We start from the raw sequence: 20654 nt of genomic DNA on the forward strand, positions 1-20654 counted from the left end.
GCACCTTAGTCTCATAATTTAAGTAAACTGCTCACCATGAGGCGTGTACTTGTGTAAACACTTTATGTATCATGGTCTCATTTTTTCTATCATAACACCTTATGAGGCAGACAGTGTTTCTATATCCCTTTTATAACTATGAAAACTAGGGCTCATACAGGGACCTCTAGTGGTGGCGGTGGTGTTAGGTGCTGGTGAGTCGAGTACCACTCATAACGACCCTCTGAACAGCAGGTCAGAACTCTGTCCTACCCTGTTCCATCCTCATCATCTCTGACACACTTGACCTCATTCCTGTAGTCACTGTGCCAATCTCTCTCATTGAGGATCTTCCTTTATGTAGGGATTTGTGCTGCTGACCCAAAGGTGGTACCCCTGGTGGTTCAAAACCATGGATAAGCTGCCATGCAATTTACAGGCTCCCAGAAACTGCTGGAGAGACAGCTACGAGTTGAGTCTCACTCGATGGCAATGCATTTCTGTTTGTTGTTTTATTTATTATTTTTTGTGTGGGTCTCAGATGGATGAAGGCACTTGTCCAAGGTCACAAAGCAGAGTCTGTGCTATTTTTACCTCCGTAAACCCACTGCTAAGGTTCCGAGTTCTGAGCTTTGTCCTAGGAACATTATTATAAAAACCCATAGCTCTTGGTAACTAGCCTCTGGACCAACCATCTGTGCATCTGGCCTCTGGAAATCCATCATCTTCACGACATAATCTACTCACCCCAGGTGAAGGCCCTCTCCTCAGAGGTTGGTAGCCTCACAACAAAACCAGTAGCAGCTGTTTTGACTGATGTGTTGCCAACACACCAGCTGCAGGGTCCTGGTGTGCCTGGGTAGCTGGGTTATTGGATTATTTACACAACCCCACCCTTTGGCATAAACCAGTCTCCCCATGTGGGTTTTGTTGCGGATTTGCTCATGTGCCTGGGAATGATCTGCTTGGGTTTACATAAAAGAGCTTCTTTGAAGCACCAAATGATTGTATGTATTTTTTTATTCAGAACTGTAACCAAATACTGAGAGCTGATTTGCAGGCCAAAGACTTTCCACTTCAGGTAAGAACTAGCCCAGGTAGCCTCTGGCTGTGAATAGGATGGCTTGTACCTCTAGGTGCTCACGTATTAAGCTTGGGATAAAGTGATTTAATTCCCACAAGACAGTAAGGTCATGAGTGAGAAAGAGTGAAAAGCTATGGACTCAGGCTCCAGGAAGGGTCTTTAAGCTCTTGCATCAAAGTAACAGAGATAGGGATTTTGGTTTATTATCCCAGAAGTTTCTGTAAAGGTCTTATACTAGTCAGGATCTGTTAAAGGAACTGTAACAAATACTGTTACAGGATAAACTGAGAGATCTGGTATGAAAAACAACGTATACGAGCTTTTAAAGTAAATCAGTATAAAATAAAAATTTTATTTTAAAAAAAGGAAAGGGAAAAAAAGCAGAGTCTTTTTCAATAATACAGGCCACAGACTTTTGGGGTGGGAGGAGAGATGATGCAAACAGCATCAGGGAGTGATAGCTTAGGGTTTATTCCCTAGCAAGGGAGCAGGGCAGCTTCCATAGCACTCTGGGAACTCCCACAGGAACTGATTTTCAGTTCAGTTTAGTAGATCTTAATTGGAAATCCACCATGTGTCTAGCCTGGGGCTTTCAAAACTCAACTCATTGCCAACCAGTGGGCCCAGACTCATAGCTGACCCTTCAGCAGGTTTTTTCAGAGACTGCAAAGATGGGAGGTGATTGCCCATCTTTCTCCCACAGAGCAGCTAGTGGGTGTGAACCGGTAGAGAAGCTTGGTCTTCAGGTTAGCAGAGCAACTCCCATACCAGAGCTGCTGGGGCTAAAGGAGTGAAAGAGTAATTGTAGATGAGCATGAGACTTTATTTATTATACTCTGGCATTATCAAACAGTATCAAAGCATGGTAGAGTGTCAGTGAAAAAGACCCTCCATGACATAGATTGACACAGTGGCAAACAACGGGCTCAAGTGGAGCAAGAGTCGTGAGGCTGGGGCAGGACTGGAGTTTTGCTGATGTGCTGTTCATGGTACTGCTATGAATGGGAGTCAACTCAAGGCCACCAAAAAACAGACACATGAATAACAATGGCGAATATCTATTGTATGTTTAGTACATGCCAGGTGTTTGATATCTATTATCAAATGTAGTTTACACAACAACCTCACAACCATATCTTAGTTTACAAATAAGAATTGGAAGCACAGAGAAGCTAAGTGACTTCTCCAGGAACACACAGCGAGTTAGTAGCATAGCTGGATGGGAGCCCAGCCAGCCTCTGCCTCTAGAACCTGAACTCTTAAATCCCCAAGGTCTATAAATGCTTTATCTGCCCTGAGGAAAAAATTTGAAATGTGAACAAAGATTTAATTTCAAAGTTAAAATTAATTTAAGATGGAATTATTTATTTCAAAATAAACAAGAAACACTTTAACCATTTTGTCACAAAGGAATAATAATTGACAATAGAATGATAATTATAATGGCTACTATTTGGCTCTTTTTCTATGTTTCTGCACAATCACCTCATTTATTTTTACAACAATTCTGTAAGGTACCTGCAGACACAAGAAAGTTAAATAACTTGTCCAGTGTCATGCAGCTAATAATTGTTAAAACTGCAATTAGAATTTCATCTGCTGATTCTGAGTTCATATTCACAACTATGTGATAAATCCATATGAAACAATTAAAAGATGTTTTTGGAAAGATTTCAATGTTTATAAAAGAAGTAGGGTGGGGGAAGAACCCCCTCCTCAGCCAGAATAAAAAAGTTATTTATCTAGTAGGAGATCAACTCTATAAAACGGTATGCACAGAAGTAGGAGAATTCAAAAAAATATTGACAGTGCTTATCTCTGGAGAAGGGAGAGAGATTGTTTTAATTCGCTTCTTTAATGTTTTTCTGCAAGTTCATGTTTTTGCAATAAACATGTATTCTAATTAGAATCTGATTGGAAAACAAAACAAAGCAAAAGCCTTTACAAATACTTGAAAAGAAAACAAGAGAAACAGAAGCTGTGGTCTGGACTTTGAGGAGTAGGCAGCATGGGGAGCAGAGTCACCCATATGACCCTTGTCACCTTCTGCTTTGTCTCGCGGGCATTGCTGTCCATGTCCTACTTCACAGAAGGCAGCTTATGGTTAGAGGATTGCTAGCATCCCTACACATGTGCAGCACCCCATAGCCTTCTGGGGTACCTGATGGACTCTGTGTAGAATGTATGTTGTCTTGAACTCTGCAATTTTGAGTAGAAATGATTATAAAGTAAGTTCTACTTGTGGAATCTTACTCTGCCTCAGGCATTCATCAGTGTTTCAATACCAGTTTTTGTTGACTTGATTCTGACTCGTGGTGACCCCATGTGTGCCAGAGTTTTCAATGGCTGATTTTGGGGAAGTAAATCAACAGGTCTTTCATCTGGGGTGCCTCTGAGTAGACTTAAGCCTTCAACCTTTTAGTTCGCAGCCGAGCACATTCACCATTTGCAGTAGCTGTATTTTGTATAAGTCATTTCTAATCCTCATAGGAAGGTGGAATGACATTAATGTGCAGGTTAGTTTCCATTTGCGACCTACACTTCCTTTTGCTAATTGATTTCCCTTTGCGATTAATTGTCCACAATCAACACTGTCAGCACCAGCAGTCAGGAAATAAAAAGACGAATTGCATTACAAAAATCCTCTGTCAGGGGCCTCCCTAGAGTACTGACGAGCATGATGTCAGTCTAGAGACTAAGGTGCACTGGATGCCAGCCATGATCTTCACAATTACTTACTATGCATTAGAGAGCAGATAAAAACTAAGGATGATAGAATTGATGCCTTTGAGTTGTGGTGCTGGAAAAGTATTGAACAAACCATGGAATACCAAGAGAAAAAAAACAGGTCTGTCCTGGAGAAAGTGAAATCAGGCTGCTCTTTGAAGGCAAGAATTTTGAGGCTCTGTCTGACACACTTTAGGCATGTTGCCAGGAGGCATTAGTACTTGTAGAAGGTTATCATACTTGGAAAGGTGGAGGGACAGTGCAGGAGAGGAAGATTCTGGGTGAAATAGATTGACATAGTAAATGGGTCCTTGGGATTAGGTGTGTCAGAGACAGTGAGACTGGCTCAGGATAGAGCAGGGTATTGTCCATAAGGTCATTATGAGTTGCAGGTGACTCTACAGCACATAACAACAACAACAACAACAACAACAACAACAACTTCCTTTTGCAAATTGAAGCTGGATTTTTTTTAGTTCTTTTAGCCTGAGAAATGCTGAATGAGTTCTTCCCTTTTTGTTTTCTAATTCCAGCTCTCTTTACATATTCCACTATTATACATTGCTTTCTCTTCATGATCTGTTCTTTGAAATCTCTTCTTGATCTCTTTTACTTCTACATTTCTTCCCTTTGTTTTGGCTTCTTGGTGCCTTTGTAAAACTTTCAGAGTCTCTTCTGACACCCATTTGGATCTTTTCTTTCTCCTTTGTCTTTGGAACCACCTTTTGCATTCTTCATGGTCATAAAAACCCTTAATTCCTTAATATCATCTGGTCTTTGATCATTAGTGTTTAATACCTTAAATCTGTTCTTGAGAAGGTTTTTAAATTCTAGTGGGATAGACTCAGGGTTGTATTTTGGTTCTTATGGACTTATTTTAATTTTCCTCAATGTCAATTTGAACTTGCAGACGAGTAATTGTTGGTCTGTTCCACAGTCAGTACCTGGCCTAGTTTTGACTACTGATAATGAGCTACTCCAACAGATTCTTTCCACAAACGGTTCCTGTGGTTCCTCACCATCAGATGAGGTCCATGTGTATAGTTCCTGTTTACATGTGGGGTTTTTATTTTTTTTAAGATATTTACAATTAATAAATCTTGATTGTACAAAATTCAATTAACCTATGTCCAGCCTCATTTCTGTCACCAGGTCCATAATTTCTATCTACCAGTCCTTCGTTTTCAACTTCTGCACTTTAGTCATCAATTACTATTAATGTATCTTGATTGCAGTTCAGCCGATTATGGACTCCAAACATTGGTAGAATTCCTCAATTTCCTCAATCTTTACCTTTAGTTGTTGGTGTGTGTATTTGGATAATAGTTGTATTAACAAGTCTTTCTCATTTGTGTATAGATAATTTCTCCTTCACAGTATTGTACTTCAGCATAGATTTTCAGGATAGATCTTTTTGATTATGAATGCAGCTCTATTCTGCCTTAATTTTTCATTACCACCATAATAGATCATATGATTGGCTGTTTCAAAGTGGCCAATACCAGTTCATTTTAGTGCAATAGTACCTAGAATGCTGATCTTTATGTGTTCCATTTAATTTTTTACAACTTCACCACTGGACCAATAGAAAACTACATGATAGAAGGAGAAAAGATTGAAATTGTCAACAATTTAATGTTATTTGACATGATGCATTAAAGAGATTTGTTGTCATGGATCTCTCCAGAGTACTAAAGAGCAATGATAATAGTTTAAAGACTCTGGTGAGCATGATCAAAGTCATGACATTCCCAATTACTTGCTACATATCTGAAAGCTGGACAATGACGAAGGACAACAGAAGAATTGATGCCTTTGTGTTGTGGTACTGGAGAAGAGTGTTGAATATTCTATGTGCTGCCAAAAGAATGAATAGATTAGTTTTGAAGAAGGAGAAACTAGGATGCTCCTTAGAGACAAGGATGGCAAAACTTCATTGTACATACTTTGGCCGTGTTTTTAGGAGGGACCATTCCTTGGGATAAGACATCATGTTTGGAAAAGTGGAGGGTCAGCAAAAGAGAAGAAGACCCCCAACAGATGGATTGAGACAGTGACTGTAGAAATGGGCTCAAGTACTTGAGAGATGATGAGAATGGCCCAGGATAAGACAAAGTTCAGATCTGTTGTTCACAGGGTTGCTATGAGTCATAGTCAGTCAACTTGACAACACCCACCATCACCACCACCACCATCAACCCTTACTTCCTTTCTCCGTTTATTCTTTTCTATGCTCTGTGCAGCTCTGAGCTCCAGAAAGTTGATTCCCCAGGGCTATATTGCCTAGGCTTCCTTTGTATATGGATGTCCAGTTGCGTTTGACCACTATAAGGCACCAGCAAGAGATGGACGTAGAGAGTGGAAAAAGTGTTTTCCCCTTGTTCTGGAGCCTGACTGTGGCCACCATGATTACCAGCTGCCTGTGTGACCACAGCTGCTTCCAGCAGCCCCTCCTCCAAGCTTCCTTCATGCTGCCTACTTCTCTCTAAAAAGTCCCTCTCATTCTCTTACTCAATCCAGGCCAGTGATATCCTGTTTTCACTGAGACAGACACAGTTGTAATTATGCCAATGAATTACTGACAAGGAAGCAGAGGTCTGTAGATGTGGTCAAGGTCACTAACCAGTTCAAAGTGATGCAGAGGAAGAACCCAGGTGTCTGTCTGATTCTACAAGATTTTCCCACTGTCTACTGGGACTCTGCAGGCTGAAACTAAAGGGTACTCTTCGGTGCAACCAACCATACAAGACAGAAAGGAGAGCATTTGTCCAAAAGCAAAGTTCAGAAAGCAGGAAGGGATTATTGGAAATGGGAGGAAGTAAGAAGAGCACGTTTCTATTAAAAGGACTGCAGCCAGTGCTAAAAACACACCCACGATGCATTTAAATTGTTGAACAGAAAACAAATATGATCTGCAAATTTTCACTCCAACTCAGTCCCATAAGGACAAGTCTTGTATGAAACCATTATTGTAGAGATGTAAGCCGGGAGAAAACTGTAGGAACAAACTTCTGAAGGAGCTGGCATGGCAGTCTGCAGAACATTCCTAAAAAAGTCAAGCACCTGCCAAGTGGATCAAACTCAAGCTCAGCTCATTGCTGTTAAGTGGGGAATGACTCCTAGCTGACCCTCTAGCTGGTTTCCAAGGCTGTGAATCTCACGGGAGGAGATTGTTAATATATCTCGGAGGTGCTGGTGAATTTGAACCACTAGGAAGTATAACCTGTGGATTAGCAGTACAATGCCCTTCAGACTACACTCTGAGAGCTCCCTAAGGATACATCACATGAACAATATAGGGAATCCTGTATCATCTTCAGGGGAAAGAATTTTGTTGGATAAACTTTAGAAATCACTTGTATATTTATTCAGTATGAAAGGGATTTTCAGTGTAAGTATTGACTGTTCTACAAGTTGAGATTTTTTGGGGGGTAGGTTTTTTTCCGCCTTTTTCTTTGTAAGATTACTTGATTATCATTGCTCCCTTCTTGGACAATGATGCTATTACAAAGATTAAGAAGAAAAGTGTGAGTAATTTTCCTCGCTTCACCTCATGACATGTTTAATTAGGATTTAAAAAAATGATTTGGAGGAAAATGCTTTTGATCTTATGACTGCAAAGAGGCTGGCACAACCATTCTCCAGTTTGGCAGGAGAAATTATTTCAGGCCTTGGAGATAAAATGTGTGTAATAGCCCATTAACCCTGGATGAGATCAGCAAAGTGGGGGAGAGATGTGTGGTCCTTGGAGAGTCTTAACACCAGAGATTTCTTCTGGGGCTCTGGTATCCTAAGAATCCTGTACTCTAATCTTCTGTGGCCTTTAAGGTTGGGTCATTTTAAAAAATGGGAGGGGATGGATTTTTTTTTAAGATGGTCTTTGTGGAATTCATGAAAAGAGAGTATTTTGTGTGATTTTTCCCCCCAATGGAACAAAATGTTTTGGATCATTAGATATTGGCTCTAGGAGATGTTGTGACTTCGCTTGCAAACATTAAAGAGATCTTTTTTTCTATCAGGGTATTGATTTTTCTCACATGGATATGGAAAGAATGAAATCTCTTGTGCTTTCTTGAAGCATCAAGGGCTGTTCCTCCAGCTGAAATGCCTCTAACTAGAAGGAATTCAAGGATCACAGGGCTGAGGGGATGGGAGATCATGCCTACAGGGTTACTGTGCCAGGAAGGCGGTGGTAACAGCCTTGGTTGGAATGTGGGGAAAATGTGGCCATATTTAGTAAGGCAGCTGGAGATAGAATGAACTTAGACAGGCTCAAGCAAAGAAGAAAAGTGTTTTGTAAACATATGAAGCAGATGTATGTATTTATATGTTTATTTTGATGATCACATTTAGGCTTAATAGTATTCCTGGTTATGTGATCCTCTGATGTTGTGAGAGGGGAGTCTTGAGTCTTCTGTTACTAGGTCATTGTTGACTGCCTAGAGGTGAAGATGGAGGAGTGTGTGTGAGTGTGTGTGTGTGTGTGTGTGTGTGTGACTAAGGAGTGTTGTGTGTTACATGAGGGGTAGAGTGTGTGAGGGGCAAGAGATATCAAGAGCGCATGTGTACGGTAAGGAGTGGGGAGTGTATGTGTGTGAAGGGTAAGGCGGTATGTGTAAGGCATAGGGAGTTATGGAGTGTATGTGTATGGTGCAGTGTTGCAGTATGTGTGTGTGAGGAGTGCTGTGTGTGTGAAGGTAAGCAGTGTTGTATGTGTATGTGTTTAAGACAGGTGTGTGTCTGTGTACGTGTCTAACGGGTGAAGACTGTTGAATGTGTTTATGTGCATGACAGTAACGAGTGTTGTGAGCAGCTGTGTGTAAAGGGGTGAGGAGAGTTGTGTTGCTTGTGTAAGGGGTTAGAAGGGGAGCACTAAGGAGTATGGTGTTGATTGACATCCTGACTTTAGCTTTTCTGTGCCCCAACAAATCAGTTCTTTCTCTGCTTTCTAATATCATGTGGTCTTGAATAAATCAAAGCCTCTCTGAATCTCAATTTTCTCATCTGTAAAATGAAGTTTAAAAACTTGTTCACATCCAGAAGGCATGCGGTTCGAATCCACCAGATGCTCTGCTGGAGAAGGAGGGCAATCTCCTCCTGTGTCAGTCAGATCCAACTTGATGGTGCACAACAAACAAACAAACAACTTGCTCACAAGGTGGTTCGAGTCTGAGATGAGATGGGGGACGCAAAAGTACATGGCCGTATATTTGATCAGATTCTTATTGTCCATTTTCTTCCTACATGCTGGACTGATGTAGCAAGGTTTGGAAGCTTGCCTGGGTGTTCCAGTTTTACTGGCTCACACCTTGCAATACCATGCTTGTTATTAGGTCAAGATCACATATGTGGCTGACAGCAGAGTTAAGTTTCTGAGGACTCAACCCACTCTCTGATCTATGTTCTCTCTGGTACATCTGTCACTTCCACTGGAACTCTACCTAGAAATCAGTTTAAATCTTCCAAAGAAAAAACCCAGAAAATTCAAAGACCCCCTAACTCATTTAATAAACTCATTATCTCACCACATCGAAGGCTGGAATGAGAAATAGAAGCAACTAGGGGCTGGGAGAGGCTCTGAGTTAAGGGAGAAAGTGCAGAGAAGGGAGAACAAAGGGTGAGAGAAGAGGAGAGAGGCAGAAAGAAGGAGGGTGGAAGAGGAGTGGACCTACTTCCAGAGGCAGCCAGAGGAGGAAGAGGTGAAACATAATTGGAATGACTCTGGCATAAGAGGACACTCTGAGAAGGGACATTGGTTTGATACCAAGGAGGCTATGTGTGGAGTGAGGGAGCAGGGCCAGTGACTTCTGAGTGCTTTGGGATCACACTGTGTTTGCTATTGATAAACTGTGAGATCTTGGTTACTGTTACTGAACATTTTGAAGATTCCATAGAAGAATTCTGATCAAAAGGGAAGACATGAGAAACAGAAAGTTGAATTCTCATGGAATCCAGACTTTCTGGTGCTATGGAGGCCAGATGAATTTCCTTAAAACTATTGCCCCAAGGTAATCTTTAAACTTTAAACAACACACAAACACACACACACGTGTGTACACACACACACACACACACACACACACACACAAATTTCCTAATGGTTTCTTTCAATGATATTGTTTAATTAGTCAAGAATAACTGCCTTGAGCATTGTATTCTTTTTTTTTAAAAAAGAAATTTAAAATGTTATACTGGTTTGTTTATAAAGTTTGAATATATACTTTTCACACGGGACCTTTCTCATTTCCTTCATCTCCCCCATCATATTATGTAACCCTATGATTAACCCATAGGTTAAGGTGTGTCTGATGCAGGCTATGGTCTTTGCAGTCACTTGTTATGCAGCAGAGAGTTGGACAATGACTAGGAAGGATAGAAAGAGAATTGATGCCTTTGAGCTGTGGTGCTGGAGAAGAGTATTGAATGTACCATGGACTGCCAAGAAAACAAACAGATTAATCCTGGAAAGTGTTAAACCAGACTGCTCCTTGAAGGCAAAGATTCTGGGGCTTCCTCTGACATACTCTGGGCATATTGTAAGGAGGGACAGACAGGTCCTTGGAGAGGGACATCATGCTTGGGAGGGTGGAGGGACGGTGCAAGAGGAGACGACCCTCTATGAGGTGGATTGATTCAGTGGCTGGGGTGATCGTGATGGGTGTGTCAGAGGCAGTGTGATTGGTACAGGATAGAGAAGGGTTTAGGGCTGTTGTATACAGGGTCGCTATGAGTCGCAAGCAACTCGACAGCACATAACAACAACAACAACAACATGATTAACCATGCCTTTGAGCTGTGGTGCTGGAGAAGAGTACTGAATATAGCATGGACTGCTAGGAACAGATAAGTTCATCCTGGAGAGGGTGAAGCCAGGCTGCTCCTTGGAGGCAAGGATTCTGAAGCTTCATCTGACATACTTTGGTCATGTTGCAAGGCAGGATCTATTCTTGGAGAAGGACATCATGCTTGAAAGGGTGGAGGGACAGCACAGGAGAGGAAGACCCTTGGTGAGATGGATTGATTCAGTGACTGGGATAATGGGGGAACCAATAAGATTGGCACAGAATAAAGCTTCGTTTAGGGCTGTTATACATAGGGTCACTAAGAGTTACAGACAACTTGACGGCACATAACAACAACAACAACAACAACGATTAACCAACATCCCCTGCTCCATCCTCACACCTCTGCTTCCACCTGCCCCCCTTGGGTCCTCATACTCATTCTCCAATGCTTTTATATGGTATTTGCCCTTATGGAACTGAGTTTATTCACTCAGCATAAGAGCAATGTATCCAAACTTTGTAAATAAATCAGAATACTTTTTTTTTAAAGAGAGCATTGTACTCTTTTGAAGAACCTATTTATCTGTGATCAAGGAGACAACAGCAGCTTGAAAAATTAGATAGGAAACTTAGAGATCAATGAGATCATGGTAATGGCAAGGGACAATTCACAAGGAGGATGAGGATGTTTGCACAATTTAAAGAATACAATCATGTTACTGAATTGCACATGTAGAAATTGCTGGATTGGAGTATGTTTTGTTATATGTGTATTTTCTCTTTTTTTATGTGTGTATTTTCAACAGGGTGGCTCCTTGGAGGCAAGGATTCTGAGGCTCTGTCTAACATACTTTGGACATGTTGTGAGGGGAGACCGGTCCTTGGAGAGGGACATCATGCTTGGGAGGGTGGAGGGACAGCAGGATGAGATGGATTGATATGGTAACTGGGCCAGTGGGGGCTGGTGTGTCGAAGTCAGTGTGCCTGGCTCAGCACAGGCTTCAGAGCTGTTGTACATAGGGTCTCTATGAGTCTCAGGCAACTCGATGGCACATAACACCAACAACAGTGGTAGGGAATTGTGCTGCCAATCAAAAGGTACATGGTTTGGATCCACCAGCTGCTTAATGGAAGAAAGATAGGCAGTCTCCTCTCGTATGATATACTGCCTCTAAAAACCTGCTGGAGGGTCAGCTGTAAATCAGTTCCAAGTTAATGATGTATAGCAACAAATATAATGTTATATATGTATAAGTGTGTGTATCTATTTGTATCTATCTTTCTATCTATATATCTATCTACTTACTTAGTACCTACCTAAGTAGGGAGTTTTGGTGGCTGGTCAGTATGGAGTTGTGCTGTCCATGCTCTCTGGAGGTTTGAATCTACCAGTCACTCCCAGAAAGAAAGATGGTCAGTCTCCTCCCATGAAATGCAAGTTTCAGCCTTGGAAACCTGGTAGATAAGTCAGCCATGAGTCAGTTTTGACTCCATGGCAAGGAAATACTTACACACTGTCACTCACACACAAAGAGACATGCCTTATTTTATTGTCTTTCACTTTATTGCACTTCTCAGACACTGTCCTTTTTACAAATTGAAAGTTTGTGGCAGTTCTACATGGAGCAAGTCTATCAGTGTTGTTTATGATCACTTCATGTTGATGTTTCATTTTGATGACTGTCCTAATACCTCAGTTTTTAAGACAATGCTGTTATACATTTAATAGACACTTAAACAGTACAGTGTCAACACTAATATATACTGGGAAACCAGAAAAGCTATTTTATTGCAATACTTGTGTTATTGCAATACCCAACCCGCAGTACCTCTGAAGTCTGTCTGCCTGTATGTTACATACATTATCTGTGATGCCTATGATGCTTGATTCCCTTTTATTCCTCAACAAACTGGTGGGTTCCACAGAGTTAGTTCTTGTGCCCATTTTAAAGAGGAGGCACATGGTCAGGTGACCAGTCTACACTTGCTCAATTAACAAACAAGACTAGCACCAAGCTCACCTGACTCCCCACTCAGTGTTCCTTTGGGTAAGTAGCTGCACTGCCAGCCCAAAGGCAAGTGGTTCAAACCCACCAATTGCTCTGCCAGGCAATCTCCTGCTGTGAAATTTTCAGCCCCTGAAAACCACTGGAGAGTCAGCTATGGGACGGCTTACACATATACCCACATGCACTGAAGTTCAAATTCCCAAGCAACTTAATTTTTAAGCACAAAATTCCTCTGTTTAACTGAACTTTTGCTCTCAATCCAGACTTTCTCATGCCAGCCAAGCAGGTTCAGGAATGACAGAAATCTTTTGGGAGTGGCAGACACAGTGGGAGGGCTGGGCATGTGGCTGGGTCATGAGACCCCCTGGCTGTTCTGTCCCTCAGGATTGGAGGAGACTTGAACACCAGAGTGGAGTGCATTTGGAAGGCCTCCTGCTCCTGGGAGCTCCCCCACCACAGGCTGCCAATTAGAGGCTCATTTGTGTTAACCAGCTCCTCTTTTAAATGGCAAAGCCGCCTGGAGTGATGAAGCCGCTCAGATAATCACATTTCACTGCAAACTACTTTAATCTTGGTGTGCTAGCCTTGCAGGGACTGCTCACACCCCTCCCATTTTGCAGACAGGGAAACCAAGAGCCAGGGAGGTGGCCTGACAACATGAATTCTTGGCAGAGCAACAGTTAGTTGAGTGAGCTGTGTCCTGCGTGTATAGGAGTGGAGGGGGCAAGCTTGGGGGTGGAGGGGTCAGGCTTGAGGGTGGAGAAAGCAGGCTTGGGTGGAGGCCACAGGCTGCTTCCTCTTTGTGCTCAACTAGGATGAAATGACGTCAACTTGTCACCTTCTGAGGCTGAACTTTGAACTGAAACGGAAATGAGCGGCTTGGTCCAACTTGGGGATTAATCATATGACATCTCCTGAAGCCTTGAAGATGGGAGAGGGAATCAGGAACCCAGAAATGGAAGAGGGAGAAGAGTGGAAGTTCCAGAAAGATTGAATTCCTCGAGTTTGCCGAAGAGGCCAAACACTCACCCACCACCCTGCAGGAAGTCTTTTAAAAAACACATTAAATGCAAACGTATTTAATGATATTGCTTATAATTTAAAAAAACAACAAAAAAAAACAAACAAACCAACAAACCAATCACCACATTAGGGCAAATTCATATCACTCACTAGCTATCCAAAATCAGTATCTTTTTCCATTCATTTGTTCTGCAAGCATAGATTGAGCTAAGTTCTGCCAAGACCCTACCCTGGAGAGGTGCTGTGGAGACCAACCCTTACGAAGGAGCTCAGTGCTGTCTGAGGGGTTCCAGGGCAGTGTATGTCATGGAGACTCCTCAGTGTTTCATGATCAAGTAACTACTTCTCTGAGTCCAAGAACGTCTGATGAGGACAGGACCCAGCAGGCCAGTGAGATTCCTTAATATGGAGATTAATCAGCAGGAATGAAAACCTGAGCCCCAAAGGAGAATCTAGTACTGAGCTGTGGCTCACATTGCAGCCACCATCCTGTCATCTCTGTTGTTGTTAGCTGACATCAAGTCAACTCAGATTCAAGGCAACCTCAAGGACAATAGTATGCTATGCATGCTCAAGTCCATTGTCACAGCCATTGTATGTTTTGAGTGCCTTGCATTCTTGAGGCTCATCTTCCAGCTCTAATTTCAGAAATAAATCAGCAGACCTTTCTTGCTGCTCTTCCTTCATCTAGAAGCTCCACTGAAACCTGTCCACTGTGGGCGACCTTGCACATATATGAAATAACAGTGGCATAACTTTCAGCATCATAGCAATGTACAAATCACCACAAAATGACAAATTGACAGGCAGTGGCCCCTCGGGCCCCTCCAAAATTTCCTAAGTTCCGTTTCAGCCCTTCCACTGAGCAAAATTTTAATCTGCTCAGTCTTTGTGATCCACTGTCAAGGAGCAGTATCCTTGTAGTCACATCCAGCTGCCCCAAGTATAGATGGGAATGGCACACACCCACATGTGGCTCTGCCTACTCAAGAGGGCCTGCACGTGGGATGCTTTGCTCTCCAATACAAAAGCCACTGAAATCAAAACTTCTGTTTCTCAGTCACACTAGCCACTTTTCAAGTACTCAAATACACAGCTACTATACTGGAGAGACCAGGGATAGGGCATGTCCACCACCACAGAGGGTTCTATTGAATGGCATTGATGTGAAACCTTTAATAAAGGCTTCCATAACTATGCAGTTCTCCACCGAGTCACAGCCACTATTGTCCCTAGTTTGGAACCCCATATTTCTTTCCCTAGCCACCTTTGGCATTTTGATGAGTACATACAGACTCTTCAAAGAACAGAATGACCCAACTCTGGTATTCAGAGAAGCCATAATCCATGTTTTTCAAGGACATCTCATCCTACTCTATAGTTTAGTGCAGTCTAGTAGGGCAAGGTAAACATCGTCTCCTGGCTGTGGTTCCACAAAGAATGACTCACTCCTGCCTGCATTCCTCTGGCTCTCAGGATATTTTGACAAAACCATCAAAGGATCTATTTTCTACAACCTTTTGCCAGAAGCCGAGTAAGCACTGAGAACGTGCTGCAGTGGCAGAAGAGAATAAGGAAATGGCCACTGAGTGAAATGAGGCAGTTTATTGCCCACTCCTGTCCTCACTCTCTCAGTAGGACCACCCTTTTTAAGGGAAAGAGGAGGGAAACTAACTAATCTGTATTAAGTAAGTACTGCTTAGGAAAATGCCTTATCTAATTTAATCCTCACAGCAGTCTGAAGAGATAGGAATTCCTCCAGCCCCATTTTGCAGCTGAGGCTACAGGGTTACAAAGGAGCGAAGCAGCCTTCACTGAGAGGGCTTAAGTGTCCAGGTACTATGCTGGCTGTTTAGAATAAATTATCTCGTTTAATCCTCAGGATGAGAAGGCAAGGGGGAAGGAAAAATATTAAGCTTAATTTTCCGGTAGAGATTTGTCCCAGTGAATAGCACTCTTTTCAGGATCACAAAGGTTTTTGGTGTTTGTGTTGTTTTGTTTTCATTTGTAAACCTAATTCAGTTTTAAGAGACTCTGCTAACCCAAAGGCTGGCCTCTCTGGTGGTTCAAATCCACCAGGCTTTCATGGAAGAAAATGGGCAATCTACCATGAGATGTAGAGCCTCCAAAAGGCCAGTGGACAGTCAGCTATGAGTCAGTGCCAACTGGATAGCAATGAGTTAACTTTAAGTTTTGCTTGTTTGTTTATTTTTCACTGTTGAAAATGTTGTTGTTGTTGTTGTTATGTGCCATCGAGTCGCTTGCGACTCATAGCGACCCTATGTACAACAGCCCTAAACTCTGCTCTGCCCTGTGCCAATCGCACTGTCTCCGACACTCCCATCCCGATTACCCCAGTCACTGAATCAATCCACCTCATAGAGGGCCTTCCCCTCCTGCGCTGTCCCTCCACCCTCCCAAACATGATGTCCTTCTCCAAGGACCAGTCTCTCCTCACAACATGTCCAAAGTATGTTAGACGGAGCCTCAGAATCCTTGCCTCCAAGGAGCCACCCGGATTAACCCTTTCCAGGACAAATCTGTTTGTTTTCCTAGCAGTCCATGGTATTCTCAATACTCTTCTCCAGCACCACAGCTCAAAGGCATCAATTCTCCTTCTATCCTCCTTGGTCATTGTCCAACTCTCTGATGCATAACAAGTGATTGCGAAGACCATGGCCTGTATCGGACGCATCTTAGTCTCCAGAGAGACACCATTGCTCTTCAGTACTTTGGAGAGGTCCCTAACAGCAGACGTTCCCATGGCAATGAGCCTTTTAATTTCCTGGCTGCTGGCGCCAAGAGTGTTGACTGTGGAGCCAAGCAAACTAAAGCTGTGTACATGAGATAGAGCTTCAAAATCCTAGCCTCCTTGATTTCACCCTCTTTGAGACAGACCTATTTGTTTTCTTGTTGGTCCATGGTATGTTCAAGACTCTTCTCCATCACCACAACACAAAGGCATTAATTCTTCTGTCATCCTTAGCCATTGTCTAGCTCTCTGATGAATAGCAAGTAACTGTGAAGACTGTGGCAAAAACCACTACCACTATACCAAAAATATTATATATGCATAAATATATATGTTATTATACATCTATGCTATAGTTACACATACAAAATGTTACATCTATCTATCTATCTATCTATCTATCTATCTATCTATCTATCTATCTCTAGATATATTTAGAAATATAGATATGCCTATAAAAATACCACTGCCTTTGAATTGGCTCTGACTCAGGAGATCCTCCATCAGATATCCAAGTCTGTAAATCTTTATTGGAAGTCATTGCTCATCTTTCTCCTAATGAATTAGAACTGCCAACTTTTTGGTTAGCATTCTGGTATTTATGCACTATGCTACCAGGGCTCCTTACACACACGTACACATACACACGTGTATATGCGTGCATGTACATATCTATATAATTATATATAAACTAGTGGCAGTCCAATCTGACTTCAACTCCCGGTGACCCCACATGTGTTGGAGTAGAACTGTGCTTCTTGGGGTTTTCTCAGAAGTAGATTGCTGGGTCTTTTTTCTGGGGCCTTGCCAGTTTTCACTTAGGGTTTGAGCCTGAGCGCTGCCTACACCTCAGGGGCTGTTTTATTTACTGCGTTATGTACAGTAACGCGGTGCAGATGTAAGGTGGCGGGGATGGCGTGATCACAATCTGCAGACACAAGTATCTGAGTGCTGATAATCAAATTGCAAAACACCAGATTCCTCCTTGCAGCGCCTGAGCGTATGTGCAGTGAAACGCTAAGATGCTAAGTCACTCTTGAGCTGTTGTGAGGATTAGGCAAAAATGTTAATGGCAACAGATGCCGACTTGCTCCTTCCAGGCGAATTCAGGCTTCAATGAAAGAACTTCTATACTGGCTTCAGCCCAAGACGTGGCCACGGCCCTTCCTCTCACCTCTTGCTCAAACCAGCAAATGGCAGGGCTCATTCCCTGCCTGGAGGGCCACAGCTGACTGGGAAATATTGGAAGAAGAGTTTTAGCACTGTAATGGTATCCCATAAGATCAAATTATTTAAGATTTACTGAAAATGGAGAGCTACAAACCAAGATGGGAGCCCAGTATTTTATTTTTTGTTTTATTTAAATTTATTATTAATTTCAGTAAAAATTTACAGAGACTTTGGATTTCCATTCATTCATTGTTGCACTTTTCTCCCCTCACAACCCTCCCCCCTCGTACACTCCTCTCTTGGAAAAGTAAAAGAAAAATTCTTTCATTGTTTTACAAACTAGGTCCACTCCACCATGTAGCCTTTGCTCTAGACTCCTGTCATGACAAAAATACCTAATCACATATCCTTTTTAAACAGTTTTCTCCCTCATCTGTTTCAATGCAGTATACATTATTGGACCCATCTTTCTTAGTCTCCCCACAACCCCAAGATCAGTCCTGTTTTACAACAGTGGCACCATGCAGTATTTGTCCTTCTGTGACTGAGATACTTCACTTAGAATAATGTCCTCCATGGTCACCCATTTTGAATAATATTGCATGAGCTCCTTGTTTTTCAATGCAGCATAGTATTCCATTGTGTGAATATACCACAGCTTCTCTATCCATTCGTTTGTTGATGGACACTTAGGTTGTTTCCAAATCCTTGCTATTGTAAACAAAGCTGCAATAAACATGGGTGTGCATATATCTGCTTGGATGGCAGTTATGGTCTCTTTGGGGTATATTCCCAGTAGTGGAATTGCTGGGTCAAATGGTATGTCTATTTGCAACTTTTTGAGAAAGTGCCATACCACCTTCCACAGTGGTTGCACCATTTTACACTCCCACCAATAGTGAATAAGGATTCCAGTTTCTCCACAACCTCTCCAGCACTTGTTCCTTGCTGTTCTGTTAAATTTTGCTATTCTTACTGGGGTGAGATGATATCTCATAGTGGTTTTAATTTGCATCTCTCTTAGAGCTAGGGATTTTGACCATTTCTTCATGTGCTTGTTAGCCATCTGAATGTCTTCTTCGGTGAAGTGTCTGTTCATATCCTGTGCCCATTTTTCTATTGGATTATTTACCTTTATCTTGTGGTGGGGAGCCAAGTATTTTAATGAGTGAAGAAAAAAGAACTAGGTCCTGAGACCCCTCCAGGTCTTCATTGGTGGGAGCTGTACAGTGGAGATAACAGCTCTGGACCTCTGGAAAGAATGTTCTAAGAGACCATGAAAATGGATGAAGAGAGGCCAGCTTACAGATCGTTCCAGAATTTATCCAAGTTTCTCCTTCTAGTGCTTGGTGCCAAGGCTGTCACATTCTTTGGAAAAGAGCAAGCTGTGTCCACGTGTCTGTCCAGAGTCTGTGCAGGATCAGGTCCCCTCTGAGAGTGAAGGGGGAGAAGCCTGAGGTTTCCTGGGAGAAGCTTTCTGATGAGTGACTGTATTACCTCCTCCGGGAAGCTCCAGGGCCCCTCAGCAATCACCTTTGTTTTTTGAGTTGGAATCTTTTTATTGGTTTGTGCATAATAATTTCTATACATTGTGTTTCATTCATACACATCGTGTTTTATGCACTCTTTCATTTACATTGTGTTTTATACAATCATTCATATGTATTGTGCTTTATAGAACTAGTTATTACTGATCTATGCCTATTATTTTCCCTTCTTTTTGAGTCCCTATTGGATCTTTCTCATTCCTTCACACTCCCATCTGCTCATTAAACTCTACTATCCTTGTGATTCCCACCCTCCCCTTTTTTCTACTCTCTTCCTTTTCCTCTTCCCCTTTTGGACATTGATACACATCTTACTAGTTATCCTTCTATTTTAAAAATAATGGTTTTCTGCAGTATTTGTCCTTATGAAACTGAGTTAATTTACTTAGTAAAATGCTCTCTAGACTCTCCTGTGTTCTATTTATAGCACTTTACAAAATTGTTCCTGTGAGAGCCACACAGTATTCCATTGTGTGACTGTACCACAGTTTTTCAAACCATTCATTTGCTAATGAGCATTTGGATTGTTTCTGGGTTTTCTGCTATTGTGAATAACACTGCTATGAACCTGGCTGTACAATCACTTACCTTTGAACGGGGCTTGGGCTCGGGTTACCAGGTAGAGCGTCCTGCTCTTGCTGGGCCGGTCCTGGCGGATGTGGTAGCCCAGGGTGTTGCACTGGCCCTTCTTGCAGCTCAGGCACAGGCCCTGGCTGAAGCTGTCCATGTTGCTGCACAGGTAGGCAGTGCTTGGCATGCTGCTGTGCAGCAAGGAGTCAATGAAGAGGTGCACTGACCGCTCGTGTGAGCATTTTATGGTCTTGGTAATGGCTGCAAACATAGAAAGCAACCCTTACTCCCAAGTGTCCTCAGTGCAATCAGCAGTTTGTTTCCCAACTCAAGAAAAACAAAACATAAAACCAAGCAAAGTGTCACCAAGTGATGACAACTCTATAGTTTCTGAGAGGCCTACACGGTTTTCATTGGTGAGGATCTTTTGGAAGTAGATTAGCAGATCTTTCTTCTGACGTACTTTTGGATAGATGGGAACCACCAATCTTGCAGTTAGTAACAGAGCAGTTAACTGTATCACTTACGGACTTCCACACAAGACTAAAACCAGCAACTAAAACAAAAGAAAACACTAACAACAACAACAACAATCCAAAGCTATTGCTATTGGAGCCCAAGTGTCTTAATGGTAAGAAATTGTGCTACCAACACAACGGCACACCGTTCAAATACACCAGCTGCCTCTGAAAACCTTCTGGAGAGTCAGTTTTGCATTGCTTTTTACTCTATGATACTCAGCAACAACTGCTTTTGAGCTGGCGGTGACTTACAGTGGCCATCCATGGGGATTGGAACGTTTAGAGGTAGAAATTTCCCATCTTTTCCCCAAAGAGCAGCTGATGGGCTTGAAATGCTACTTACTCCTCCAACTTGACAGCACCTCATTTCGGCTGTCCCTCGGTCACCAGCAGTTTCCTGGCTAGATTCTCAACCTGGGCTCAAAAGAACTGTCGACCTTTTTTTTTTTTAGCAGCTCAACACACCATGGCTCCTTCCACAGAAGAA

At 42.3% G+C, this 20654-nt stretch overlaps 1 protein-coding gene across 1 annotated transcript in view; it reads right to left on the reverse strand.

Annotated features, from left to right (window-relative positions):
* The window catches only part of LIPC (lipase, hepatic), a 51775-nt gene that overhangs the window by 15379 nt on the left and 15742 nt on the right, over positions 1-20654 (reverse strand). Inside the window, exon 5 of the mRNA XM_006894529.1 lies at positions 19665-19907. Within this exon, the coding sequence (XP_006894591.1) occupies positions 19665-19907 (243 nt within the window). The remainder of the gene's footprint in view (positions 1-19664; positions 19908-20654) is intronic.

This window comes from Elephantulus edwardii, unplaced genomic scaffold (genome assembly GCF_000299155.1).
Source record: "Elephantulus edwardii isolate Elephantulus edwardi_28Jun2011 unplaced genomic scaffold, EleEdw1.0 scaffold00145, whole genome shotgun sequence".
NCBI lineage: Eukaryota > Metazoa > Chordata > Mammalia > Macroscelidea > Macroscelididae > Elephantulus > Elephantulus edwardii.